At 40.1% G+C, this 18,755-nt stretch overlaps 1 protein-coding gene across 2 annotated transcripts in view; it reads left to right on the forward strand.

Moving 5' to 3' along the window:
- The window catches only part of cdh2 (cadherin 2, type 1, N-cadherin (neuronal)), a 57,379-nt gene extending 39,094 nt beyond the window's left edge, over window positions 1–18,285 (forward strand). The window contains exons 6-16 of one of the 2 annotated variants that reach the window (XM_036581637.1): window positions 1,826–1,970; window positions 2,149–2,321; window positions 2,618–2,755; window positions 4,057–4,242; window positions 4,621–4,874; window positions 7,105–7,247; window positions 9,682–9,915; window positions 10,890–11,123; window positions 11,361–11,500; window positions 12,801–12,965; window positions 16,268–16,474. In XM_036581637.1, coding sequence (XP_036437530.1) covers window positions 1,826–1,970; window positions 2,149–2,321; window positions 2,618–2,755; window positions 4,057–4,242; window positions 4,621–4,874; window positions 7,105–7,247; window positions 9,682–9,915; window positions 10,890–11,123; window positions 11,361–11,500; window positions 12,801–12,965; window positions 16,268–16,474 — 2,019 coding nt within the window. Of the gene's footprint in view, window positions 1–1,825; window positions 1,971–2,148; window positions 2,322–2,617; window positions 2,756–4,056; window positions 4,243–4,620; window positions 4,875–7,104; window positions 7,248–9,681; window positions 9,916–10,889; window positions 11,124–11,360; window positions 11,501–12,800; window positions 12,966–16,267 lie in introns of both variants that reach the window. The other variant, XM_036581636.1, reaches the window with a different exon arrangement.
- Window positions 18,286–18,755: the final 470 nt, after the last annotated feature.

The following is an 18,755-nucleotide window of genomic DNA, read 5'->3' on the forward strand; positions in this document are numbered from 1 at the left end:
GACAGATTTTTACTCAGAAGGGCTTATCTGAACACACATACACACACACACACACACACACACACACACACACACAAACATGTCCTAGTGAGGACACTAACCACACATTCTCCCCCACATTACTAGCAGTAACCTCCCCCTGCCCTCAGCATTAACTCCGGCAAGAACTGTAGGCCGTGACCAGAGTACTGTCAGCTGGCCAAATTCAGGCAAGGTCATCCTTAATCCATATTTATAATGAATTCATTATATTCTGTTATATTATATTATATGAGTCATAATGAATAATGTAAGGCATATATAAGTTTTGAATCACTTAGTTGCTCAATAAAACTAAAATGATGGATCTTTTGGCTGACATGGGTCACTGACCGCATATCAAGTGCAGCTGGAATCAATCAGAACAAGAGATGCTGACCCATGGTTTCAAAAGTGCATTTCATAGCCTCTTCTTTCTGCTGGTCCCTAGCGGCCATTCCGCCAATGGAAATCGACTCAAATTTAAACAAATAAGATATTTTTTTCCATAACTCTGTTATGAAATTAACTAGGACACTTCTCTGCATGTGAGATGTTGTGACTGAATTGAGCTGCTAGTGAGCAACAAGACCCCCCTATTGTGGAAACAATGAACACCTCTTCACAAAGTGCCAAGATAAAATGGACAGCACAACTGCGGCTTTCTTGATAGCAAAAAGCTGTGTATATCAACTAAATAAAAACAATAAAAATAATAAAAGTAGCATTTACTCAGTAACACAATTCAAAGAGTTGTTAGATAAATGTTAACTTGCTTGCGCAACTTTCTAGATAGTAGTAGTAAATCATAAACATTTCAATTGAAATGTTCCATCAGTTCTATTGAAGAAAAAATACATAGTTCAACTGAGGGGCCCCAAAACATAGACAAGAACTGACTGATGTGCAAATCAACCAATTATAGACCGTTGTTTTTACATGATGTGTATAGAGGCAAGTAATGGGGCTCTCAAAACAAGGCTGCAACAGAAATGTATGTGAATTTGACAAATCGGAATGCATGTATACCAGCATGCATGTAAGTATATTTCATTTACGAGCTGCTAAATTCAAAGAAAACACTTTTAAAGATGGGATGCTGTAAGCTTTTTTCAGTCAGTGACTATATATCATTAATAAAACCTCACTATTATCATGATGCTCAAAGGTAACTGCTTGCAAAAGTGCGTTTCATGTCACACAGCTAAAAATGGCATATGGAAGTGTGTACACATGGACGTGTGGATAACCAACAAGAATGGAACTGACAAAATCCTGATAGTTGTGGCTAGCTTAGCATACAATAGATATCAGACACCCTGTATACATTTGTGGGTGGAGCATCTGAGGCTGAGACTATGCTGGCCATGGCCTTTATAAGGGATTTGTGCTCTTGCTTCTTTAGCAGTTATAGCAATGTTACGTTGCTTAATCGGTAGCTGTAACTTTTTGAGTTGTGTAGGCAGTGATAGGACTGCGCTATGTATTGTTTGTTTTTTGCAATATTGGCACTTGCACAGTGCTGATATCAAAGAAGGATGCAATAGGAGCCCTCTAACCAATCACAGTGTCAGAAGAATGTTTCTGTGGGTGTTTGATGAGTAAAGGTATCCATAAAATCCAGAAAAAGTATCATAATAGTGCAGGCCAGTCTGTAACCATGTCGTATTATCATATTGTATATATAGTTTTTAATAAGGCAGATCACAACCTATTTTTATGATTTGCCTTATTAATCATACAGCCATAGCTATCAATATACAGAAATGAGTTAACAGTGTGTATGTGTGTCTCTGTGTTTAATTAGCTACGTGCTCATGCAGTGGACATCAATGGGAATCAGATGGAGAATCCCATCGATATTGTCATCAATGTCATTGACATGAATGACAACAGACCAGAGTTTTCCCATCAGATCTGGAATGGCACAGTGGACGAGGGCGCCAAGCCAGGTTCTTACACACACCCACACACACCTGCATACATAACCAGCCTCACGTGGCTGAAATGCTAATCTTCTGTTATCTTCTGTATGAGCTGAGAAGTCATTATTAGCACCTGGTACTTCCTGGCAAGACACGTGAGTGTTCATGTGTGAAAGCTAAATTAGAGCACTCATGTTTTGCACAGGGACGTTTGTGATGACGGTCACAGCACAAGATAAGGATGACCCCAACACGGCCAACGGCATGCTGAGATACAAGATCCTCTCCCAGAGTCCCGAGAGTCCATCCACTAACATGTTCACCATCAACAACAAGACGGGCAAAATCATCACTGTAGCGGCGGGCCTTGACAGAGAGGTGGGCGATATGTTTGTGTGTTTGTTCCACACATAAAAACTTAGAAAAACCAGATACAAACAGGGGTCACCTACTGTGTCAGGACCAGCAGTATGATCCTAACATTGTAAAGTGCCTCTTACACAACTGAAAGGGCAAAACTGTTTTAAGATTAGGTTTAGAAAATTGATGTTATTTTATTATTACTTATAGATGTTTGTGAAAAGACTTTTTTCAGAGTAAACATGGATTTCACTTTTTTGTTCTTCACTGTCTTCATGCCCATTTTGTGTGTGTGCTCTGTGTGCCACGAGCAGAAAGTGTCCCAGTATACTCTGATCATCCAGGCCACTGACATGGAGGGAAACCCCACATACGGTCTGTCCAACACTGCAACTGCTATCATACGCCTGCTGGACGTCAACGATAATGCACCGGAGTTCACCAGAGACACAGTGAGTTCAGTAGATATACTACTGGATATGTATCTCTGTTTATATACAGATATATTCAATAGGAGTTTCAGTACTATAAATTGCAGTGTTTTAATTGTTTTTTAAACAGTTAAAGGTTTTTTGTACAACTCAAAAATGCATCAGTGTGCAAAAACCTACAACAATTATATTTACAAATCTACATACCTAAGCTGTAAAGAATTATATGTATATATGGGTAGATAGATAGATAGATAGACATTCACCTTGTGGCAGCCCAGTATGATTTGGCATCCAGTCCCTGCTTTGAATCCAGTCCCGGCTTAAATCAGGTTAGCCGGTGGTGGAATTTACCAAGTCCGTATGATGGCTGGAGGTGTCAGGGTTAAATCTGGAACTAGAACTCTGTTCTTCTAACTAGCCCAAAAGAGTAAAAACAAGAAATTCAAGTTACTTTGTACTGCATTAATGTTTGTTTGCATTTATTGTAATATTGTAGTGTATTGCATGGCATTTTTTACAAGGAGTGATTTTAAAGTAGTTGCCTAGGTGCTTAGGTTTTTTAGACTTTTGCACAATACTGTATATATTATTCACAGTTGAAATTGCAAAATTATTTATTTACATTATGTTTAAGTACCTGGCTCAGTTTATCATCTTTTTTTGTTCTTACATTGATCATTTGAGTCAAGCTTCAGTATGCATAGCATCGGACTCATATAGATTCAAAAGCCTGCGCTCAGAGGCATTTACCTTTCCCAAAGCTGGAAAATATTGCAGGAATTTTTGATAAATCACAATAATGGGGCTCAGTCATGAGCTGGGCGATTCAGGGTTTGATTTCCCAGAAGGATCTTAGCACATCCACCATCATCATTGGGGTAGAGCAAGTATTGCTATCTATGATTTATTGGCGACTGCAAAACTAAACTTTAGGGAAATGCAGCCCGGTCAGATAGTTTACTCCAGCAACTGTTGCGCTGAAGAGAAAAGTTTTATAGAGGAAGAGGAGCGGAATTATGGAGGTGTTTTTTTGGCCCTGAGACTTGCTCCCAGAATCTCAATCACACTGCTTGTGGACGATTCTGGATTCTAAGATTACACCATGCAGTGATAAAGTGGGCTCAGATCAACACTGTCCCAAGTCAACAGCAGTAATTTCACTGTGAATCAAATTTATAACATTTGTCAACAGAAAAACAAGGCTGTTTACTCAGGAGGAGAATACAAATTTACTTTCTTATAAATTCACCACCCTGAGATTACTTACGATGAGCATATCTCTCTCTCTCTCTCTCTCTCTCTCCCTCTGTCTCTCTCAGTTCTATGGAGAGGTCCCTGAGAACCGTGTAAATGTGATCGTGACTAATCTGACAGTAACAGACAAAGACAAGCCAGGCACTCCAGCCTGGAACGCCGTATACCGCATCACATCTGGAGACCCAACCGGGCGCTTCTCCATTCCTACGGACCCTACCACCAACGAGGGCCTCGTCACCGTGGTTAAGGTGATACACGCATGCACACTTTCATGCTTGTACACTCTATTTGTCATTAGCTTTCCTGTTTTCCGAAGCATGGGTTCAAACGCAGAGCAAAGACGGTTTCCATAGAAACAAAGCCAGTCAACAGCCACTACCCCCTCTTCATCTGGGATAATGGTTTGTAAGTGCTTTAATTGGAGAACGAGTCATTCATTAATTATTACTCCAGCTACTCCTCTCTTTGTATTCATCAGCACTAATATCCTTTCATCTTAAACACCGCTTCTGTTCTGTTTATTTGGTATGGAACATATTATGCAATTGCATTAACTTCGGGCTTTGTGTGTGTGTGTGTGTGTGTGTGTGCGTTTGTGTGTGTGTGTTTTGTATTGTTTCCCACAGCCTATTGATTACGAGATGAGTCGTTCATACATGTTGACTGTGGTGGCTGAGAATGAGATTCCATTGGCCGGAGGGATCCACCGCACCCGCCAGTCAACAGCCACCATTTCCATACGCATCATCGACGTGAACGAGAGTCCAAACTTTGACCCCAACCCCAAGCAGGTCAAACTGGATGAAGGACTTCCAGCAGGGTCAATGCTGACCACATTTATAGCCCATGACCCTGACAGACACATGCAGCAGACTATCAGGTAGAGATAGAATGTTTCACATATACACTAGGGGTGGGAATCTCTAGGCACCTCACGATTCGATTCGATTACGATTCAGAGAGCTGCGATGCGATTATAAAATGATTATCGATGCATCTCGATGCATCTGATATTTCTATACGGCATTTCTATATTCTTACTGTCTGAGGACTTGGTAATGTTAAAGCAAAGTATTTGTAATGATCCATAATGAATTTACTTCCAATATCTTTTATTAATAAGTCAAATGGAAGTGATGTGGCAAGTGAACTAGAAGGCTCTCATTCACTGCTCTTGATTGGAGTACACGAAATGCTGCTGCCACTCATCTGTGATAAAATGCACAGTTACGGTGAAATAAGATCCAGTGGTGATGGATGCCCACACAGCGTGTTACAGACGTCCTACCCGTTTTCTTTAGTGATTTTATAACTTCGGTTCTGGTCTCGTTGTAGAGACGGGGGGATGGGGTCGTTGTGTCAGTAAAATATCTCCGAGACCGGGCGTGTGGAACATAGCGAGAAAGCCCTGTCTCTCAACGAGTCCGCAGACTGCAGGTCACATAGCAGTGACGCGTTATTCGCATTTATAAGCGGCGCAGTTTCCTGGTACGTTAAATCTGCAGCGAGAGCTGCACAAGAAGCTGGAGAATGAGAAGTGACTTCAGCCTCGTAAAACAGTTGAACGCTGAGACATTTTACAATAAGCTGCTCTAGTTTTGAAGAAAACTTTCCTGAGGGAGATGGGAGGAAAGCGGCTGTAGGCGAAGCTTAATGCAGAGCACAGTAAATCTGCGTTTTCCTTTATATCGTTTAGCCTATACTAGGACATCATCACATACTGACACATACTGGACATTAAATGTTGTGGCTCCCAAGGTGGTTTGATTTTTGTTGAAAGGTCAAAATGGCTCTTCTTATCATTTGGGTTGTGACTCCTGACCTGACCTGGCTTTAATGCAGATGCTGTCGGTCAGATTTCTCGCTCGTCCAGTAGTGTTTTTGTTGTGTGCCGTCACAGACTGTCCAGGCACTGCACTTCCGCACTTCCAAGTTCCGCCTTTTGCGTTCCGTCAACATTACGTTATAAATTAAATATTTAGAAAATCGATTTTTGACATTTGTGAATCGATTCAGAATCGTTCACGTCCGCATCGCGATGCATCTAAGAATCGTTTTTTTTCTGCACCCCTAATATGCACCCACATATACTTATAAATAATACACAAACAGATGCAGCTTAGCATTAGGTAGACAGGAATAGTAATCTATTCAATATTATCTTAAATATTTCTGTATTCTATATGAATTACAACTCAAGATGCTTTGTACTAATGAATGTTTTCATTTGTTATTTTTATTATTATTTTTTACTATCCTTTTACTTATTATTACTAATTATTGTGGGTAATTTACTTTTTTACAATTGCATGAATTCTGTTTGCTTATTTTATTTTGTTATTGTTGTTTTTATATAATTTAACAGAAATCGTACAAAATAATGAAAAACATCACTGAATAGACATTTTTCATGGCAATGATCCTGCTAAATCTGGCAACCCTGAAGTGATCACTGATGCTGTGTTTTAGTGATCACTTCAGGGTTGCCAGATTTAGCAGGAGAGTGTTTTTAACCATCGTCTTAAAAAACAAAAACAACCCTCTTTGGTTAACTCTTTTTAGCGAGTGAGGAAATATATATTTCAAATTCTGTACAATGAAGGTTTTTAAACTGCTGGTTTTTAAGATGCACAAGCTAAGAATTGTACCGTTTTTAAAGATTTTAATAATTGAATATATATCACATATCTTCGAATATACAGTAAGTTGTAGAATTACACGTAATACAGATATGTGTAGTCTTAGCCTCAAAGCCCCTGCCAACATGTACACAGAGTGCGTGTATGTATAGCAGGTTAAGTTGACCACACTTCCATGCAGTGGATTTAATCTGGGATGGGAAGCAAACTTTCTGGAGCAACATTGTCCAGGATTGCCACGTTAAGAGATGCGACACACCAGATTCTCTGACGATAGGCGATAGTGTTGCTTACGAGACTAGACAATAGCAGCAGGGTCACGTACAGCCAAGTTTAACAACACACACACACTAATCCACATGAATACAGATTAGACTTAATTTAACTGCACAAACATTAGTCATGCCTGTTTAAATGACACTCTAACACACTGTAATTCTGCATGTTATGTGTGTTTTCTCTCTATTATAGATACTCCAAGCTGTTTGACCCAGCCAACTGGCTTGAGATTGACCCCAACAATGGGCGGATATCCACTGTCGCCCTACTGGACCGTGAATCTCCCTACGTCAGAAACAACCTCTACAATGCCACCTTCATGGCCTCTGACAACGGTGAATATTGTGTGTGTGTGTGTGTGTGTGTGTGTGTGTGTGTGTGTGTGTGTGTGTGTGTGTGTGTGTGAGAGAGAGAGAGATGCAGCTCAGTGGAGAGTTTAAATTCATTACAGGTTCAGTAGTGGATGAGTGATTCCATTGATCTCAGCTGTAGGGAACAATTATTCCTGAATTAACTCATAGAGGAATACAGCCGTACACGCAACTGCGAACACGCTCTTTCTCACATCAAAATAGAGGCTGGCCTGAATAATTTGAATACTCAACTATTCCTTAATCATGTGGGTATTTGTTTCCTTATTTTGTATTCAGAAGCATTGCCTTTTTTTATTTCTTTGGACCCCACCAGAACTATCACTATCACTATCACTAGTTTCTAACAAAACATTTTATCATAAAAATAGTAAAAATGGCAATTACTTAACGATGGACATGATGTTAGGTTATAAAAAATATTGTCGTAGCCAGGTAATCTTAGCCAAAGGCTCAACACAGCCACAATTCCCCCACGATTTTGCAGTCATTCTGTTTGTTTGAACAACTGAAGCAAAATAAGTTAAATAAAAAGTGAAATATATTAAAATGGCAAACAGTATTTAACCAGAGACTTAGCTGAATATACATTAATGTGCTTGGCTGTAGGTTTGACTGTTGAACGACATTTAAGCAAAGAAGGCAAGCGCATCCTCAGTCACCCTTTATCCCCTGCAGCGTTGAGACCAAGACAAACAGAGACAGCAGGCTAGCTAAATGGTTTAGCTCTTATGAACTGCTGTAAATCTGTACGAATTTTGTGTAAAATTAAGTACCTTGCCAGGTCTTGAATCCTGAAAGAGACTTATATTCACTTGTTCATGTTTTATCAAAGTTATTATCAAAGTTATTTCACTTGCAATAGATTTTGACCTAGGCAGTGAAATATGAACTTGGCTATCCATTCAGTAAAGCAGCTAAACTGATGCTGAAAACACATTGCTTAACAAAGATTTGAAAGATTTACACCTTGAATTTACTGCTGTATCATCGTTGCCTTTTGGGTGATAAATCAGTCAGACTGATGTGTTTCCTTATCTGACAATGTTACAGCACATCTGTATTTTGGTATCTTTGGGATATTCATTGTGAAAAAGGACATATAAATATCTAATGGTTTGATACAAATTGAAAATTGTATTTTGATTAAAAGTAACAAAAATGAACATGCTTGACATTTTGGTTAATTATGAAATGTAAATGATTGTTTTTATGGATGACTCAGAAACTCCAATGAGAATTCCCAGTAGGGCTAAAGGATTTGGGGAAAATATCTAATCGCAATTTTTCTGATGAGTGTTGTGACTCCAGGCCTGTTTTTTGGCCAAGGTGACCAGTACATCAAGTTTTTCTGTGTTCAGGCTTGAACACTGAACATAGTACATCAGACTGCCAGTTAGTGTTGGTTGTGCTGTTATGTATACAGCATGTGGGTGGTTGGTTGCTTCTGATTGGTCTAACTCATCTACAGGGAGTTCTCAAGCTAACAAGCTGTCATTAGGTTAAACCTTGTTAAGACAATGCTATTGATAATGTAGGCTATAATTAAAATTAAAACTCTTGTGATTTGAAAGTTATACTCTTTCAAATTGTGATTTCAATATGAAATCAATGTCTATCAGCTGTTCTTGCTGTTCAGGCCAGCCAGAATTTCAGCAAGATCATGCATCATAAAAGTAGAACCAAGACCCTCCTTACCATGTTCTTTTTTCACTCTATCTCTCTATTTCTCTCTGGCTCTTTCCCACATAATAACACACACTGTGGCCTGTGTAAATGGGACTGCACACATTTGCTTGGATCTATTCTTCTGCAGTTGTTAACATTCCCTCTGCATCAGATCAGTGTGAAAAACACTCTTTGGCTCCCTCTCACACAAACACAAGCACATACACGTTCACACACACACTCTCAGCTCTGTGAAGGAGAGAGCCCATCTCTATAAACACTCGGTTAACCTGTGGTCCCAGAGTGTTTTGCGCGCAGTAGGGTACTCGTGCCTTTTCGATTGCTGCTGGTTTTCACTGTAACACTCCGACAGCGGCCCTTCCTCTCCCTTGGCTCCTATCATTCAGGCTGATGATCTAAAGAGCGCTTACAGTCAATGCTCTTCTCTTTTTTTCATGTACGGGAATTATTTATATCGCTTTGGTGATGTGACAGATAACAGATGCGGGCTAGCTGGTGTCTTCTGCAGATGACTGGCAACGTCATATAGCCTGTGATTATGTACGTCGTAAATATTCCAGGACCTTTATGTGTCATGTTGTCAACAGCTTAGAGGTTCAAGAGTTTCTCTCTCTGGGTCTGGCAAATTAACACCTGCTCTAATTATGAACAGGTGGTTTCCTAATCTCCCCCTCTCACACACTCTATCTCTCTCCCTCTCTCTTTGCAGGTATTCCTCCAGCCAGCGGGACGGGCACTCTGCAGATCTATCTGTTGGACATCAACGATAACGCCCCGCGGGTGTTTCCTCAGGAGACAGAGATGTGTGAGCGCCCAGAGCCCAATGGCATCAACATCACAGCAGTGGACGGAGACCTGAACCCTAACGCGGGGCCATTCGCCTTCGAGCTGGCCAACAAGCCCTCTGACATTCGCCGCAACTGGACACTCACCCGCCTCAGCGGTAGGACATAGTGCACATAATCCACTCAGACTTGTCATCATAAAGCAGCGGCACTGAAATGATTCATGTGAATTTCTTTACTTTGCTGTGATGTAGATACAGAAAGGCAGTAGAATGATTCAGGGCTTTTAACTTACGTATCCTTGCTCTTGCTGCTGGTAGAAAATCTTGTATCTAAGTCACATCTTAATAGGAGAAGGAAAAGGTCTTCTTATCATGTGTAGTAATGTTAAACCAAAGTAAGGATTTACTTTTTAAAAATCCTGTTGGTCTATTCATGACGAAATATTTGGGGTGCTGGCATTTCCACATGCTGTAAAAATGAATGATAAGCCTAAAAAAAAGTCTTATTTTGTATTTCAGTAGAGTAAAATTGCTATATACTAGTTACCAAGCACGTATTGTGCTATTAGTAAGTCAGTATACACTCACTGGCCACTTTATTAGGCCTTGTGGGTCTACTTTGCTGGTGTACAGCTAAAGACTGTAGCCTGTTGCCATGCACTATTTCTGTTAGTCGTCTTCTAGCCCTTCAACAGGTTCTGACAATGAAGACACTCTAAGCTGGACATTTTGGTTAACATACTATTCTCAACCCAGCAGTAGCACTAACATTAGTAAAACAATATAGCTGTGTCTGACACACTTGTACCAGCACCACACATACTACCATGCCACTAACATGTCAGTTTCACTGACTGAGTTTAGAATTGTAAACCACCCAAGTAACATCTGATCACCAGCTCTCCTATGGTCAGAAACTGACCAATGATGAACAGGGTCGAATGTGGCGCATAAATCATGCATGACAACAGATGGCTCTGTAATTATACACATATATGGTGGACGTTTAGGTTAGGTGGAGTGTCTAGTGAGTGGAAGTATAAGGTAGGAGTGTCTATTTGAGTAAATAGTGAGTGTATACAGTGTATTATCAGTTAAGATAATTTGCTGTTTCTGTCTCTTTTTTTTAGGTGACTATGTCCAGCTGAGTCTGAGAACCGGCTCCCTTCAGAGTGGAATCTACGAGGTGCCAATCATCATCACGGACTCGGGCAACCTGCCGATGGCCAACACTTCCTACCTGCGGGTCAAAGTGTGCCAGTGTGATCTCCACGGAGACTGTGTGGATATGGAGCGAATCATGGCCGCCGGTCTGGGCACCGGAGCAATCATTGCCATCCTCATCTGCATCATCATTCTGCTGGGTACGTCCCACACACACAGGCACACAGGCATGCTGTCACATTTAAAACTGTGTAGTGTGACTAAAATGTTTCTTTTTGGCTTTGGGTAGGTGTCCACTGGTAAAAATACTTTTAAAATACGTTTTGTCACCTGTCAGACTCCTGTAAAGCTGAAGGCTCTGGATGACTCATTTTGCACTGCTCTCTCCTCTCTCTCTCTCTCTCTGCCTCACTCTCTCTCTTTCTTTCTCTCTCTAGTGCTGGTGCTGATGTTTGTGATGTGGATGAAGAGGAGAGATAAGGAGCGTCAGGCCAAGCAGCTGCTAATAGACCCAGAGGACGACGTCCGAGACAACATCCTCAAATACGATGAGGAGGGCGGAGGAGAGGAGGACCAGGTACACACACTTCACGGCCTGCTGTTTGTGTGTGTATGTGTGTGTGTGAATAGCCCTGACTTTAGGGAAAGTGTGTTTGGCTATTTTTGGCAAAGAAAAGGAGCATGTTCTTTTCTGAAACAGATTGAAATTTATTCTGTCTACAGTGAGAACACAGAGACACATACACACAAATTCACACACACACAATGATATTACATGCCTTAAACAAATAGTTGCGGAATGACAAATCTGTGCCCTCACAATCTGGAAAGAAAGCAACATTTCTGTAATAGGAGATTCACTCCACAAAGATATGATTCAGCTTTGATTCAGAAAAGGAAACAAATCCGTGCATCATTAAATCTCAAACTTGGGTTAAATACACTGAATATGCAAATGTGACTAGAGGAGCTATTTACATAGTAGTGAAATACAGATATATAGATAAACACAAAAATACATTTAAGATTTTTTTTTTCGCTGTTAAATAGTAAAAAAGTAATTAAACGCAGTATATCACATTATTTTGTGTAGTTTAGTTGTGATTAATCACGTTTGTGTGATTTGCTCAAACTTGACCCTAATGAGAGATTTTTTTTCCATTGTTTTTTGCTGTAGCTATATGAGTGGACAAAATACGTTTATTACTTTTAAAAATTCAGTAACTTCATTTATATTGTGTGAACACAGGGTTCACATCAACTGATCATGAAACTTCACATGAGTTCCTCAGAGTGAACACAAATTTCCAGTTTTCATCACCGACATACAGTGAGAGCAACAGAGGCTGCATGTTCTATCTAATGAGTGTATATAACATATATTTTACATATACAGTCAGTAGTTCAAACTCCTATACAAGTACAAGCATTCTTATACCTCTACATTATGTTTTCTGGGGAACTGTAGCTTTCCAGTTTGCTATTGCGTTAGTTTGCTGCTTGCTGATTTACCCATAGCTCCCCTGTGAGATCTGTCCAGCATAGTCTGCTGAAAGTGCCCTTGGGTGCTAATGTTACTGATATTGCTGATATTGTCAGCATCAGCTTTGTTCTGTCTGTAAATTATACTTCAGGCTCTTCGTACTTCTGTGATAAATTCATCATGGTAGTACCTGGAAATAACTTGTAACCATTATTCATAATCAGGTATAATGATTTCTAACGTTTCAAAATCGACACAGTTGAATCGATCACAATGTATTAGTGCTTTTAAGTACCTCTAATCAATATAAATGACATGGTGGTAGCAGTTTTGAGTTATCCTTTATGTGGAACAAAAGAAGCACTAATCGAAGCATGTGTATATCTGTGTGCAGGATTATGACCTGAGTCAGCTGCAGCAGCCAGACACTCTGGAGCATGACCTGGTGAAACCAGTGGGCATCCGGCGGCTGGACGAACGCCCGATGCACCCGGAGCCCAGCTACCCGCTCCGCTCTGCAGCACCGCACCCCGGAGACATTGGAGACTTCATCCATGAGGTGTGTACATGTATCTGTGTGTATCTGTGTTTGTGTGTGCATGCTGTTTACAGCCGTCTGGTCATCTAAACTGCTGGCTGGCACCAGTGATAAGAGGTAATGGTGATTGATTGGCTAATTGGACTTCAATCCTATTAGTTTAGAGAGACATTAGACAGACTTAGATATTCAGTATCATCCTCTGCGGTCAGTGAATGGCCATGTTCTACTACACATGCACACTCGGCTGCATACTCCCTAGCCTCGCAGGCTTTAAACTCTTCAGAGTGCACAGCAGAGAATAGTGAGAAACAGTTTAAAACAGGAAATGAATTAAACATTAGATCTAAGCTTAAGTAAGTGTGCTTAAAAGACAGTTATGCTTTGAAGGAGAATGTGTGCTGGGGAGCTGCGGTGTATTTCACCCGAGTGTAGCTGCTCTGTGAAATATTATATCTCAGAGCAGGCAAGGTTTATGTCTTGCGAGTGCAGTTCTGTACGATGATATTCTGTTTGTACTTTCTCTGTCTGTGGAGCTGTGTGAAAACAGAATTAGGTGTCAGTTTCAGGATATTTCTTGTAGAATGCTGTGTTTATATTAGGCGTGTGATATTCTAACCTCACAACCATTTCGGACTTTACTCTTCGATTCGATTAGTTTTTTACAGTTCAGTAGATCACGAAATCTCAAATTTTGCCACAGTTGAATTTGATCCATTTTAGTATGGTTATAGGAATAGGGCTGGGCGATATGGCAGAAATATAATATTGTGATACTTGAAGATATTTTCACGATATACTAAAAGTGTCATGATATTTCAATTATCTATTTATCTGAAAATGGAACAGAAAAACGCTACACATTTAAAAATACCAGAATATATATATATATATATAATTCTGTTTAGTGTTTAACATATTGAACTGCACTAAAAACCAGTTAAATAGGCTTGAATATGCTGTCTTTGTAGTGAAATGTGCAGTTTTTCAGTGCTATTTAGGTACTGATGATATCCACTGCATGCTCAGGACAGCATATTATATATATATATTTATCTGTTTTGGTCATTTTTACTTTTTTACATAATTTGAAAACTTTGGTTACTCTTCAGATTGGTTCAAAATTACTTGGGGAAAATCTTGTTACATTGTCATTCATTTCCTGGAAAGTTTCTGAGAGACAAGGTTTTGTTTCAGCAGCGACAATATGCAAATATGACATAATTATAATGTATTTTATCACAGTGACAATAATATATCGTCATGTTGTCTAGCCCACTTTAGAATTATCTTTAAAAATACACTGAATGCACATATGTGATTGCAGGGACTATTTACGTTGACCACTGACTTTTTTTTTGGGGTATCCTTAAAAAATAGCCAGAGATCTTTATTTTGCCAAAAACTTGTAGTTATTTTCTATATTATTATAACAGATTCTATCTTTTCAAAATCAATTTGAATTACCACTTTCAAATTAATGCATAAGTGCCTTTTTACACCCCTTTAAATGATAACTGACATGCAGCACAATTATATTCAGACTCTACAGTGAGGGGTGTTTTTCTCTCCTTGATTTGTTTTCTGAAATTCATTACATCCCCATCTCTCTGTCTGCTTGTGGGTAGCGTGTGGATGCTGAGTGCTGTAGTCGTGTGACAGTGCAGCACTGGGAGGTGGCGAGTTTGTTTTAGTTTGATATCTTTATCAGTGTGAGTCAGACAGCTGGAGAGTCTCTGGGGCTCTGGCTGCCTCGAAATAACCCCGTAGGCTTTAGCCTGTTCATACTCCAGCATCTGCCTTCGCTTTGACCCCAATCCCTCGCTCCACTCCTCCCTACTCCTCACTTTACTCCTCTTCTTCACTCTCCACTCCTCTCCAGCACTCTCCACTCATCTCCTTCCTTCTCCCCTACACTCTTCTCCTCTCATTTCTTCTTTATCTCTCCACCTGTTTTCTTGCTTCCCTCTTCTCATCGTCTCTCATTTTCTACTTAGCCTATTCTCTTTCTCCTCCTTGCATCCTTTCTTCTCTTGCTTCCTTCCCTGCCCCTTTTCCCCCCGATCCCATCCTCCTTTCCTCCAACTCCCTCCAAGGCTGTGTACGACACTCGAGTGCTCTGCAATATGTTCATGCGGCACTTGAGATATTTCTGGATGACGCTTTGTCATGAATATTTCAGAAAGCAAGTTGTCGCGCAAGAGGGTCGTTTTCCAGTACGCGCAGTAAAACCTTGTGATGTGTTTCAGTGTCTCTGTTAGGGAAGAGTATTTTAGCCATTTTTGCTGCTCGGATATCCACATTAAACACAACACTGAAGATGTAAGATTGGTTTATTGTGTGCAGCTAGCACAGGAGGTGCACCTGATCATTCAAGTCAACCTAATTTTGATTTGCTATGAATATTCGATTTATTCAAAATATATATTTGCTAGTTTGGACCATGTCTTCAATATACGACTTAAATATAAGGAGAGACTGACTGTAGGAAGAGAGAGAACAAGGAGGAGATAGGGAGGTGATGGGGTGCAAAAACTTATCACAGGCAAACTTTAAATGAAAATGTATAGATATAGTCCTCCTGTCAAACATCAGTTATTTTATAACTACATTATATTCAAAATGTTGGCTTTTTGCTTAATGAGACGGAATATCAGCTGCACCTATTCTGACGCTGGGTTCTACATCACACATTCAGAAAAAAATGGTCAAAAAATGACAGCAATGCATGATTTATTTCATTTTCTCATTTCAAATCATGCATGCTTTATTTGAATATCTGAGGTCAACTAATAATAAGATCAGTTTGTATATATCACTGTTGTCGGAACAAAACCTCGTATCTCCAAAATGCTAACCATACAGGAGAAGGAAAAAACCTACTTTGCTCTTAATATAAGTCAATAAACCAGACTTTTTTCCAAGTAATTCTGGGTCATTTCGTTTGGTACATTCATCATGAAATTTAAATGCCAAAGGGCAACAGGTATTTTCAAATTATGTCAAAAACTCAAAAGCGTCAAAAATAGAGTTACGAGGTTTTGTTCCGACAGCAGCGATATATAAAACTGATAAACTATGCCCATCTCTAATATATAGCAGTGCTTAGATGTGGCCATATTGCTTAATGTGAGTAATGTGTGTCAGTCGAGAATATACTTGAAAGTTCCTTAATAACTTGCATAAAATTATTGTATGCCCAAATGCCCAGTTAAGAAAACAAATGCTAAATTATGTTCAGATATTCACATATTTGAGTAAGCATGGCCATCTCAGGTCTCTATCCTAAAACCCAGTGTCTTTTCTCTCTTTGGCTGTCCCAGGGTCTGAAGGCAGCGGACACAGACCCCACAGCTCCCCCATACGACTCCCTGTTGGTGTTTGACTACGAGGGCAGTGGCTCCACGGCCGGCTCGCTCAGCTCCCTGCACTCCTCCAGCTCCGGTGGAGACCAGGACTATGACTACCTCAACGACTGGGGGCCACGCTTCCGCAAGCTGGCCGACATGTATGGAGGCAACGACGACTAGCCGGATTGCTGCTCAGCCCAGAGCCATCCCAAGACCACCAGAGGAAGAGGTGCAACAAAAAAAAAAATAATAAAATATATATTTAAAAAAAAGTGTGGCACTTTTTTATCATGGGACATGGACAGTGTGTAAAATCAGAAGAATGAAGAAAGCGATATTCCCCCAGGAGAGGATGAGAGAGAGGAAGAGTGAGGAAGGAGGATCACCATGGCAACAAAACTGGCTCTTTCCCAGGTTTTCTGCTGGAGCCAAAGAGAGCCGGCCGAAGGAATCTGGACTAGCTCTGGATCAGGCCAGTTTTTTGCCTGAGTGAGGGACCCATTGGTGTGAAAATTGAAACATTGAAAAAAAAAGAAAACGTTGAAGGAACACTATGAGAACGTTGAAACGAACGCTCAGTTACACTTGAATTTCACAGTACAGAAGCACTGGGATATTACGTGCCTTTTTGTACATTTTTTGTTGTTTTATTCCTGCTTTTTACTTCTGATTACTTGGTTTCTTGTTCATTGGCTTTATTGGCTCTGAGTTTTGGAGTGGTTCTGTTGTGAGCCTGTTTATAGAATATGGTTATGCTTCTACACGCTTCTGTTTGTATGCCATCACACTGTTCGACCTCGTCACGTGTTGCAACGAAGTGGAGACGAGACGAAGAGAACAGCATTGTACAGTACGCTAGAAATTTAGATAGTTTTCGATTTCCATGTCATTGGGTTTCTTTTTTTATATTATTCATCATTTTCCACCAAAACGTTTAACTTATGCAGCCAGTGCAAAAGGGGAAAAACCCTATCGCTGTTTGGTAGCAGAACCTTTTGTTATTATTAATTTTTTTTTTTGTTAGTATGATTTTCCTTTTTTATGTGATATTGTTTTACACAAATAAAATTGTTTCTTTTGTTCAAGATCCATCTGCCTTAGTCACCCTATGGTATTCTTTCTCTTTTTTTTACTCCACTGTAAATTAAATGGTGTGTACATAGTTTTTTTTTCTTTTTTTGTTGATGTAGTCAATGAAGAAGTACAAGGAATATGAAACTTGTATATGTATAATTTGGACTACAAACAAAAGGCTTTTTGCATGTTTTTATCTTTTCAGTATAAAAAAAGGTATTTCCAAAATTTATTTACCCGCAAAAAAGGCCCTACATTGGAGAGACAGAGCACCAGCGAGGCAGCAGCTTTCCTCAGAATAACTGTAACTCCCTTCCAATATAAATGAATTCGATTTTTCTCCTTGTCTCTTCTAATAGCCGCCGGTTGATCGTGCCCCAGTGCACTAGCCTAGCTTTCTAAATCTTTTCTCCTGGCTTTTCCCCAACTTCTTTCAATCCAACATTACTGAGGCCATCCCCACTGCTACACTCCACAGGCTATTCTTACAGACAGAGGGCTGGAGGCTTCAGAGTGCATTCTACACACTTCTTACAGCTCTACTGGAGCACACACGAGATGGACTGAGGAACAGAGCCCACTACTGGAGTTTTAGCATTGCCCTAATCCCTGCTGCTGTCTCTCCACATCAAAAGCTGAAGGATGTGTGTGTGCGTGTCTGTGTGTGTGTGCACGTATGGTGTGTGTGTGTACGTGTATTCCGGGCTGCAGTCACAGAAGGGCCGAGCAGCGCTAGTCTAAAGAGCAGAACGTGCGTAGTTCTCCAGTTCACACTCAGGTGACTGACAGCAGGAAGTTGATTGACAGCTGCCGGATGATTGGCAGCCGCCGAGAGTTCTGTGGGCTATGTTTGCCATTACATGTGGATGTTATGATCATCGCAGTCCGACTGGCCAATAAAAGTCTAATTTTGGAAATGCTGATCCATCCTCTTGGCTTTTTTCATAACCAGTACGTGTGCATGTGGACTTCTGATGGATTTTAATTTTGTTCACCTTGTCATCATTTATCTCTTACACTGACTCATTCTGTGAGTAAACACAATAATAATCTGGTGCCATTCTCAGACATCAACAGTAAGGGCATCATGCACATGAATTAGGTTGGCTCATTTGGATAGACACTCAAATTTACTTTCCACATGGCTAATATTTTCCTGAGTGTCTAAAAGGAAGTGAATCCTATTCAACCAAATATGGCTGCATAATTCTGATGCTTCTGATTTGGACCATATTCCAAGGTCAACAAAGTTTTTAATAAACGTCCCATTTCATGATTTTTTTTTTTTTTTTAATGAGTTTGATGTATTATGTGAACACTGTTAAACCGATGCATTTACATACAGTACTGTGTGAAGTTTGTTTATATCAATTTATCTCAGTAGTGA

The sequence above is a fragment of the Colossoma macropomum genome, unplaced genomic scaffold (genome assembly GCF_904425465.1).
Source record: "Colossoma macropomum unplaced genomic scaffold, Colossoma_macropomum, whole genome shotgun sequence".
Taxonomy (NCBI): domain Eukaryota; kingdom Metazoa; phylum Chordata; class Actinopteri; order Characiformes; family Serrasalmidae; genus Colossoma; species Colossoma macropomum.